This window comes from Neomonachus schauinslandi, chromosome 5 (assembly GCF_002201575.2).
Source record: "Neomonachus schauinslandi chromosome 5, ASM220157v2, whole genome shotgun sequence".
Taxonomy (NCBI): domain Eukaryota; kingdom Metazoa; phylum Chordata; class Mammalia; order Carnivora; family Phocidae; genus Neomonachus; species Neomonachus schauinslandi.
This window is the reverse complement of record NC_058407.1, coordinates 160,198,011-160,208,537: the sequence shown is the minus strand read 5'-3', so window position 1 is coordinate 160,208,537 and position 10,527 is coordinate 160,198,011. Positions and strand designations below refer to the sequence as shown.

At 55.2% G+C, this 10,527-nt stretch overlaps 1 protein-coding gene across 1 annotated transcript in view; it reads left to right on the top strand.

Moving 5' to 3' along the window:
- Window positions 1-9,225, top strand: part of PRSS36 (serine protease 36) — an 11,946-nt gene extending 2,721 nt beyond the window's left edge. Inside the window, exons 6-16 of the mRNA XM_021688076.2 lie at window positions 1,900-2,066; window positions 5,311-5,560; window positions 5,669-5,798; window positions 6,231-6,487; window positions 6,577-6,740; window positions 7,335-7,572; window positions 7,705-7,846; window positions 8,118-8,383; window positions 8,461-8,582; window positions 8,773-9,046; window positions 9,137-9,225. Coding sequence (XP_021543751.2) covers window positions 1,900-2,066; window positions 5,311-5,560; window positions 5,669-5,798; window positions 6,231-6,487; window positions 6,577-6,740; window positions 7,335-7,572; window positions 7,705-7,846; window positions 8,118-8,383; window positions 8,461-8,582; window positions 8,773-9,046; window positions 9,137-9,225 — 2,099 coding nt within the window. The remainder of the gene's footprint in view (window positions 1-1,899; window positions 2,067-5,310; window positions 5,561-5,668; window positions 5,799-6,230; window positions 6,488-6,576; window positions 6,741-7,334; window positions 7,573-7,704; window positions 7,847-8,117; window positions 8,384-8,460; window positions 8,583-8,772; window positions 9,047-9,136) is intronic.
- Window positions 9,226-10,527: the final 1,302 nt, after the last annotated feature.

The following is a 10,527-nucleotide window of genomic DNA, read 5'->3' as shown; positions in this document are numbered from 1 at the left end:
AAGATTTTATTTATTTATTTGACAGAGAGAGACACAGCGAGAGAGGGAACACAAGCAGGGGGAGTGGGAGAGGGAGAAGCAGGCTCCCCGCAGAGCAGGGAGCCCGATGCGGGACTCGATCCCAGGACCCTGGGACCATGACCTGAGCTGAAGGCAGTCGCTTAACCAACTGAGCCACCCAGGCGCCCTTTTTTTTTTTTTTTTAATTTTTTTTAAAGATTTTGAGCACCTTCTTGTGCCAGGCACTGACTTAGAGATATGCCAGTGAACATAACAAGCAAAACTCCCTGCCTTCTCAGAACTTAAGTTCTAATAGGTAGACAAGCTATAAAGTCAGTAGATAAACAAACACTATGTTAGAAGGTGTGGGGGGAAGTAGACCACTTTCTCATTCCCCATCATCCCCATTATCCAGCGCTACCTTTCCATGTTAGCGAGGCCCCCACATTTATTCTGCATGTGCCATGATCAGACCTGTGTAGTGCCCAGGGCTTTGGCAAGGGTGCTTGAGGAGGAGATGCCACAGCCTGTGCTTGGAGGGGCCCCATCAGGGCAGGAGATGACAAGAAAGGGTCATTCTGAGCACCTAGGAAGTCTGTGTGGATGGGCCCAGACCATCCTGACAAAGGGCACCCAGAACAGGAGATTTCTGGGGAGGTTTTGTAAAGAGGACATAAGTTAGCATTACAGAAAGGTGGGGGGAGATGGAGGCCACTCTGGGGACCCAGATGAGACATATTAGATGGAGAAGGGCCAGGTTGCCAGGCTGGAATAGAAGGAGCATAGGTAACAGAGGCCGCAAAAGCTGCTAGGGCTGGACCATGAAAGCCTTAAGGTCAAACCGAGGGCCAGAGTACCCCACCAGCTCCCAGGGTCCCTAAGACAATCCCCAAACCCCCCTGGATGACCCTCAAGCACAGCCTCACCGTCACCTGACCTCTCAGGATTCTGGGAAGGGAAGGAGCTCTATCCACAACTCTCCCCCACCCGTTCCTGGATTCTGAGACTTGGTTTCCATCAAAGGCAGGGTCACCTCAGGAAAGGGCTGAGGCCTCAGATGTAGACAGTGGGATCCATTGATTGTTCTTGGTAAGATCAGAGCTGAGCTTTGAAAACATTCCTCTGTCATGAGGTCCCTGGGTGGCTCAGTCGGTTAAGCATCCAACTCTTGATCTCAGCTCAGGTCTTGATCTCAGGGTCGTGGGTTTAAGCCCCGCGTTGGGCTCCACAATGGCCGTGGAACCTATTTAAATTAAAAATAATAATAATAATAATTAAAAAAAAGAAAAAAAAGAACATGCCTCTGTCAGCAACAAGTGAAGGGTGGGTTGGGGAATGGACCAGTGAGGAGCCTGGGCCAATCATCCAGGCCCAAAGTTGTGCCTCCTGAACTAGGGCAGTTGCAGTGAAAATCCAAGAGGTCACACATGAGAGGTTTTCAGGACTTGGGAACTGGCTGGGGAGGGGAAGCTGAGACGGAGGTCAAAGCTGACACCCAGACTCCATGCTTGGCAACTTGGTATGGGACCACGCTAGTCTATATGGCATCTTTGTTGAAAAGGGTGCCCTCTCAAGACTACACAACCCCTATGGGGGCATAGAGCTGAGTGATTTTAGCCCCCACATGCATTATTTGTCGTCTGGATACCTTTCTCCACTGCACAACCATCCGTGGAAGCTCTCACTAGGTGCTTATGGGGCCATTCCTGAGCGGAGGATGTGGGAAGAACAGAGAGGAGCAGGAGGTGATAATGACTGGTTTGGGATGTAGCAGGCTCAGGTGCCATGGGACATCTAAGCAGAGATGTTCAGGAGGTGCCTGGAGGGCACAACGCTGAGCTGGGGACCAGGGGACTTCATACTTGCCTCAGAGCATTTGCTCTCCCATTCTGCCCGCAGAGCACCTGCCTCTCCCATGGGTGCTACAAGAAGTGGAGCTAAGGCTGCTGGGAGAGGACGCCTGTCAGTGTCTCTATTCCCGGCCTGGCCCCTTCAACCTCACTTTCCAGCTCTTGCCAGGGATGCTCTGTGCCGGCTACCCGGGGGGCCGCAGGGACACCTGCCAGGTGAGGGGAGGCCGCTGCATCTGCCCCGCAGGGCCAGGAAGAGCCCTGTAACCAATAGGAAACAAGAGGAATAGACCAAGCTCATCTCTCTCGTATCTGCAAAAAGAGGGCAAGATTGCCAATGGATAGGACTGATGAGAAGATTATAAATGGACAGAACTCGGGGCTCAACAAGAGGGCTTATGTTACTTATGGCAGTCCAATGCAGAGGTTACATGTCGGACTCTAGAGTGAGTCAGCCTGGTTAGAAGTCCAGCACCACCGGGGCGCCTGGGTGGCTCAGGTCATGATCCTGGAGTCCTGGGATCGAGTCCCGCATCCGGCTCCCTGCTCAGCAGGGAGTCTGCTTCTCCCCCTGACCCTCCCCCATTCTCATGCTGTCTCTATCTCATTCTCTCTCTCAAATAAATAAATAAAATCTTAAAAAAAAAAAAAAGTCCAGCACCACCGCTTATGAGCTGTGGAACCTTGGCTGAATTATTTAACCTCCACATGTCCAGACTTTCTCATCTGGAAGACAGAGATGATAGAATTACTTACCTCATAGGGTGGTTATGATGAGTACATGAATTTGTAATACTTAGGATAGTGCCTGATCTTTAATAGGAGCTTAAATAAGTATTAGCTATTATTATTATTATCCCACATCCCAGTCTACAGCACAGCATCTGTTCCTTAGTAGCTATTCAGCAAACAGTTATTTTTTCATTTTTTTTAAATTTTTTTTTTAAAGATTTTATTTATTTGACAGAGAGAGACACAGCGAGAGAGGGAACACAAGCAGGGGGAGTGGGAGAGGGAGAAGCAGGCCTCCCGCAGAGCAGGGAGCCCAATGCGGGGCTCGATCCCAGGACCCCGGGATCATGACCTGAGCCGAAGGCAGACGTTTAATGACTGAGCCACCCAGGCGCCCCAGTTATTTTTTTAAAAAATTGAGTTAATTCAGGGTGCCTGGCTGGCTCAGTCCATAGAGCGTGGGACTCTTTGATCTCAGGGTTGTGAGTTCGAGCCCCACATTGGGTGTAGAGATTATTTTTTATATATATATAAAGATTTTATTTATTTATTTGACAGAGAGAAACACAGCGAGAGAGGGAACACAAGCAGGGGGGAGTGGGAGAGGGAGAAGCAGGCTTCCTGCGGAGCAGGGAGCCAGATGCGGGGCTCCATCCCAGGACCCTGGGATCATGACCTGAACCGAAGGCAGACGCTTAAGGGCTGAGCCACCCAGGTGCCCCTAGAGATTACTTTAAAATAAAATTTTAAAAAGTAGAAGGATTAATCCTTTACAGAGGTTTCCAGATACCTTGCTGAAAGCCAACACATAGCATATTTTAAACATTTTCCCCAGAAACTTCCCTCCAATGGCACACATTTCTTTTTAAGATTTATTTATTTATCTATTTGAGAGAGAGAGTACAAGCAGGGGGAGGGAGAGGGAGAAACAGACTCTACACTCCATCCCACCATCCTGAGATGATGACCTGAGCCAAAGTCAAGAGTCAGATGCTTTGAGGCATTGAGCATCCAACTCTTGGTTTGGGCTCAGGTCATGATCTCCTGCTTGGGAGATCACCCTGCATCTGGGCTCCCTGCTCAGCCAGAAGTCCGCTTCCCCTTTCCCTCTCCCTCTGCCCCTCCCTGCGCTCTCTCTCTCTCTAAAACAAATAAATAGGGGCGCCTGGGTGGCTCAGTCCATTAAGCATCTGCCTTTGGCTCAGGTCATGATCTCCGGGTCCTGGGATCAAGTCCCGCATTGCACCCTGCTCAGCAGGGAGTCTGCTTCTCCCTCTGCCTCTGCTCCACCCTCCATCCCACTCATGCTCTCTTTCTCTCTCTCTCTCTCTCAAATAAATAAATAAAATCTTAAAATAAATAAATAAATAAATAGGAGCGCCTGGGTGGCTCAGTAATTAAGCATCTGCCTTCGGCTCAGGTCCTAATCCTGGGGTCCTGGGATCGAGCCCCGCATCGGGCTCCCTGCTCGGTGGGAAGCCTGCTTCTCCCTCTCCCACTCCCCCTGCTTGTGTTCCTGCTCTTGCTATCTCTCTCTCTCTCTGTCAAATAAATAAATAAATAAATCCTTTAATAAATAAATAAATAAATAAATAAATAAAGCTTTTTAAAAAAAAGAGTCAGTTGCTTAACTGACTGAGCCACCCAGGCGCCCCCATTGGCACACATTTTTGAGGGCGCTCAAGCATGCATGGTGGTGATGGGGATTCAAGCTAGATAGTCTTCAGGGTCCCTCCCAGCCCTTGACCCTCAAGAGGTTCCCTTCTTGAACAGGGTTGCAAACAGTTCAAATTCCTCTAAACCAAGCCCTGTCCATTAGAACTTCCTACAATGATGAAAATATTCTATATCTGCGCTGTCCAGTATGGTAGTCACTAGCCACATTGACTAGTGAATATTTGAAATATTTTCAGTATGACTGAAAAATTGAATTTTACATTTTATTTAGCTTAAATTTAAATTTAAATAGCCACATGTGGATACATCTACCATATTGCACAGCGCAGTTCTCAATGATTCTGAGCCCTCCTTGGGACCTCCTCAGGTCACAGAGATGCCTGACCGAGACTACAGAAGATGTCTTAGGAACAATGTTGTTTTAGTGTTTGTTCATTGTAGTTCTTCCTGCTTACTCGATTTCAAACTATCCCTTCTTGCTGCATTTTTTAAAAAGATCTTATTTATTTTAGAGATAGATAGTGAGGGAGAGTGTGCAAGCGGGGTGAGGAGCAGAGGGAGAAGGACAAGCAGACTCCCTGCTGAGCACAGAGCCTGATCCCATGACCCCAAGATCAGGACCATGAAAGATCATGATCAAACAATGAGCCACCCAGGCGCCCCCTTGCTGCTTTTCTAACAGCTTATTTCTAACAACAGCCTCTTGCTCCTGAATGTTGGCATCTCTGATTTACTTTAACAACTGGGTGCACTTAGAAACCCAAAACAGGGTTTATTTGAGCCATTTATTGAACAAGAATCATTTGGCTCTGAATGAGACCTGCAGGTCTCTGTAGCATGGCCTTTAATGCTCATCAGCCTTTCTGCCTTACAAGGCTTTCTTCTGTTTAGAGTTGTAGGGAATGCAGAGGACAAGGCTCAGACAGGGCAGATTTCTAGAAGGTGGCTCTATGTTGGGCAACAAGAAGAGGTGTAGAACCTTTGTGAGGTGACCCAGTATAAGGTGGTGGGTCCCCAGGCTGATCCCTGACCCTGAATTATCTATCACCAGGGAGACTCTGGGGGGCCCCTGGTCTGTGAGGAAGGTGGCCGATGGTTCCAGGCGGGAATCACCAGCTTTGGCTTTGGCTGTGGACGAAGGAACCGCCCTGGAGTCTTCACTGCAGTGGCTCCCTATGAGGCATGGATACGGGAACAGGTGATAGGCTCAGAGCCTGGGCCTGCCTTTCCCACCCAGTCCTGGGAGCCCCAGTCAGATCCCTGGGAGCCCAGGGATGAGAACTGCACCATTGCCCTGCCAGGTGAGGGAGCAGGACCCTTAGATGGTGGCTGGACATGGGAGATTTGAGTTGGGGTGGAAACTGCTGGGGGTCTGGGAGGCCCCCTGACCCAGGCCTCTCACCCCTCAGAGTGCGGCAAGGCCCCGAGGCCAGGGGCCTGGCCCTGGGAGGCCCAGGTGATGGTGCCAGGATCCAGACCCTGCCATGGGGCGCTGGTGTCTGAAAGCTGGGTCTTGGCACCTGCCAGTTGCTTTCTGGAGTGAGTGAAAACCCAGTCTCAGACATGTTCTTGCCCCTCCCCCCCCCATCGGCCTGAGACATTATCTACCTGTCCCCTGCCCTTCCCCTGTATAGGGTAGGAGTAGGGGTGGAGGGGTGGGGGCGTGGAGCGGCTCCTGGGCAGGAAACCGTGTTCTGGGTGAGGTAGGCACATCCCCTGTGTAGGGTAGGAGTGGGGGTGGAGGGGCACATCGGTCTGGAGTGCGGGGTCTCACTGGCAGGTGTAGGATCCAGCTTGCAAAGCGGGGTCCTTGTCTACTGGCGGCGAGTAGGGGGCAGTATAAGTTCGATCGAGGATGCTGCGGGCTGAGTGCACAGTTCTCTGGAAGTCCAAAGTCCAAGCCAGACGTGCGTGGTTTCGGGCAGAGTGTGCAGGATCCAGCCCACGTCCCCAGTTTCCCCCATCCCGCAGCCCCATCAACTCAGACGGCCCGCCCCGCGACCGGGACAACTGGCGCGTGCTGCTGCCCTCGCGTCCGCGCGCAGAGCTGGTGGCGCGCCTCGTGCCGCACGAGAATGCCTCGTGGGACGACGCCTCGGACCTGGCGCTGCTGCAGCTGCGAGCGCCGGTGAACCTGAGCACGGCCCCGCGGCCAGTGTGCCTACCTCACCCAGAACACTATTTCCTGCCCAGGAGCCGCTGCCGCCTGGCTCTCTGGGGTCGCGGGGGTGAGCAGGGGGCCCGCGCGGGGCTGGACGGAGTCGGGCGGGACTCCGCCGCAGCGCCGGCTCCCTCCCTTCTCCCTTCTCCCTTCCAGAACCTGCGCCTGGCCCCAACACACAGCTTGAGGCGGAGCTGTTGAGCGGCTGGTGGTGTCACTGCCTGTACGGCCGCCAGGGGGCGTCGGTGCCGCCGCCGGGAGACCCGCCGCACGCGCTCTGCCCCGCCTACCAGGAGGAGGAGGAGGCGGGCCGCTGCTGGGTGAGCAACGGGGGCGGGGCCTGCGGGACCGAAATGGGGGGGCGGTGGGGGGCAGGGTCTGCGAGGGCCTGGGAATGAGGCCGAGCGCTCTGGGGCCAGGACGGAGATTAAGGCGGGTCCTGAAGGCGCTGGGGGCGGAGTCTGGCCCTGGAGGACTTCGGGGAGGCGCCTGAGTTGGGTCTGGCCTTCTCGCTACCCCTAGGTGTTTTGTTTTGTTTTTTTTTTAAGATTTTATTTATTCGTTTGACAGAGAAAGAGACAGCGAGAGAGGGAACACAAGCAGGGGGAGAGGCAGAGGGAGAAGCAGGCTCCCCGCGGAGCAGGGAGCGCGATGCGGGGCTCCATCCCAGGACCCTGGGACCGTGACCTGAGCCGAAGGCAGACACTTAACGACTGAGCCACCCAGGCGCCCCATCGCTACCCCTAGGTTTAAAGAGAATCCTAAAGTGAGGGCTGACTTATACAGATTAGTACTGGAGCCTGGCTTGGAGGCGGTGGGACTTGTTATGTCTGAGTACGGAGAGAGAGTGGGGTACAGGAAAGCCCCAGGACCTCTGAGAGCCTCTTACCCACGCGCGCACACTCTTGCTACAGAACTACTCTCATCGGAGTCTTCTGTGTCAGGAGGAGGGGACCTGGTTCCTGGCTGGAATCAGCGATCTCTCCAGTGGCTGCCTACGTCCCAGAGTCTTCCACCCCCTGCAGACCCATGGCCCGTGGATCAGCCGTGTGACTCGGGGAGCCTACCTCGAAGACCAGCTGACCTGGGACTGGGGCCCTGAGGGGGAGAAGACCGAGACACACACTTGTCCCCCCCCCACAGAACATGGTGGTGAGGGCTTGGGGCTTAAAGTCTCCATAGGGCTTTGGGACTTAGAGGCTCCTACATGGGCTAAGATCCATGGTAGGGTCTTCAGGGGTCAGCTGTGGAGCCCCCACTTAAGTGGTCACCTCCTCTCCCTAGCCTGTGGCCTGAGACCAGAGCCCGCTGTGATGGGGGTCCTGTGGCCCTGGCTGGCAGAGGTGCACGTAGCTGGAGATCGAGTCTGCACTGGGATCCTGGTGGCCCCAGGCTGGGTTCTGGCAGCCACTCACTGTGTCCTCAGGTGGGTCTCACCCATCTCTTGGACAAGAAGGAAAAATTGAGAGATGGGCAAAAGGACCTTCAAATAGTGGGATATTCTCCCTTTGGGGCTCTTAGGGTACAGGGAACGGCGACAAGCGTTTTGAGATAGAAGAGAGATTTGGAAGGAGGAATTATGAATGGAGTGACCTTGCCCCTGATGAATGGAGTTCATTCTGCCCTGTCCCCTGCACTGGAAAAGGGCTTACAGCGACTGGGGAAGGAGAAGGTGACATTGGGCTTTGTTCCAACAGGCCAGGCTCTACAACAGTGCCTTATGTTGAAGTGTACCTGGGCCGGGCAGGGGCCAGCCCCCTCCCACAGGGCCACCAGGTATCCCGGTTGGTCATCAGCATCCGCCTGCCCCGGCACCTGGGACTTCGGCCCCCCTTTGCCCTCCTGGAGCTGAGCTCCCGGGTGGAACCCTCGCCATCAGCCTTGCCCATCTGCCTTCACCCAGGGGGTATCCCCCTGGGGGCCAGCTGTTGGGTGCTGGGCTGGAAGGACCCCCAGGACCGAGGTGAGAGCCCAGGGTCCTGGGGGGTGAGACGTGACTGAAGGCCAGAAGCCCTGCGACAACCCCTCTCTCCTCTCTAGTCCCTGTGGCCGCAGCTGTCTCCATCTTGATGCCACGACTCTGTCACTGTCTCTATCAGGGCATTCTGCCCCCTGGGACTCTCTGTGTTCTGTATTCGGAGGGTCAGGAGGACAGATGTGAGGTAAAGGGAGGGGAGCGGCAGTGATGGGCAGCTGGACCCTAGAGAGAGAACAGGGTTGGAATTCTTGAGTGCTGGGCCCCAAGCGGGAAGAAGCAGTGCTTCCTGGCCGGACCTGAGAGAGACCAGGGGCCAGGGCAGGGAATCAGGAGGAAGGGTGAGAGACCCTTTGGGGCTTGGCTCTGATATGCAGGTGACCTCGGCACCTCCGCTCCTGTGCCTGACCGAGCGAGGCTCCTGGGTCCTCGTGGGCATGGCTGTTCGAGGGAGCCGGGAGCTATTTGCTGCCATTGGCCCCGAAGAGGCCTGGATCTCCCAGACAGTGGGGGAGGCCCATTTCCTGCCTCCCAGTGGCTACCCTCACTGGCCCCCTGAAGGCAGCGACCTGTGCCCCCCCGACATGGCCAGCGCCTCAGGCTCCCCCCAGGCTGCTCTATTCCTGCTGCTACTAACCCCCCTGATCCAGGGCGGGGGGGGGCGGGGGCGGGGGGGGGGGGGGGGGGGGCCTGTCCTTCTCCTACCCCCCCACCCCCTCCGGCCCTCCACTTCCCGCCCAGTGTGGCTGGAATGTGGCCCAACCGGCTCTGTTCCCCCGCCGGAGCCGCCGGAGCGCCCCGCCCACCTGGGCTCCAGGCCCTTCGGGTAATCGGGCCTCAGCGCCCGGCTGTTGAGGGCTCGGGAGCCCTTGGGGGCAGCGGACAATAAAGGTGTAAACACAGGCACGTGGCCTTGTGGGGTTGCTGGGGGCAGGCTGAGGGACTGAGGGAAGCCCGGGAATAGGGCCCATCCCTCCCGGGCCTCTGTGAGTCAGGCCTTGGGCTCCCAGGAAATGTGTCCCCGATAACGTGGCAGCTATCCCTCATTCCCGCCCCAGGGCGGGGGATGTGGGGTGGCAGCTGGGCGTGTGTCACCTCCCCAGCGGAATCGGCCTCTCTAGCACCTGCTAGACACCTCAGCCCTAGCTCAGACCTACTGCCCTTCCCCCCCTCCCCACCCGCAGAGCAAGGATTGCCGGTGAGGGTGGGGAAGGGTCTCAGTCTGGGAGTCCAGGGCCTAGCATATCCCATGCCCACAGACAGCTGCCCCCTCATGTGCACACCCTGATGAATGCCCCAGGGTGTGCACCGCCAGTGTCCCCAGTACACGCGCGATTGATGCCCTTCGACGGTCCCCCACTTGCACAGCCTGCCCGGTGTCCCCAGAGTTTGGGCACCATCATGTGTCCTTGTGTGTACATCCCACTCCCTCACCCACCTTTTTTTTTTACGATTTTACTTATTTATTTATTTATTTATTTATCTATTTATTTATTTGAGATTGAGAGCCCGAGCACAAGAGAGAGAATGAGCGAGCGGGGGGAGGGGGCGTGTAGGGAGAAGCTGGCTTCCCTCTGAGCAGGGAGCCTTGATCCGGGGACTCAAGAGATCATGACCGGAGCTGAAACGCTTTACCAGCTGAGCCACCCAGGCGCCCCACCCCCCACCCCCCCACCATCTAGTAGTGCGCCTTCCTGCATGAATTCAACCACATTCCCTGCGAACTACTAAGTCAGGGGGTCTGGGGGTCTGATAGATTCAGCCACTGAAGTGCTCCCAATGTAGTGGGGGGCACATACGGACACCCCTGGCTGGGGATTAGGAAAGGGTCACAGAAGAGGTGATGTTTGAGCACAGAAAAAGGGCAAATGGAGACCTGGGGAAGGAGTGCTTGGGGTGGAAGCCAGCTGATGAGAGTAGCAGAGGGGTCCCCTCTGGGGCCGGAGTCACCATCTCTGGGTTGAGTGGGCAGAGGATGGGGAGGGGAAGTAGGAAGTTCTTGGGAGATTGAGGAGATGGGCAGAGGTTTTTGTTTGTTTGCTTGCTTTTTTAAAGACAAACTAGTTTTAAGATTTTATTTATTCAGGGCGCCTGGGTGGCTCAGTTGGTTAAGCGACTGCCTTCGGCTCAGG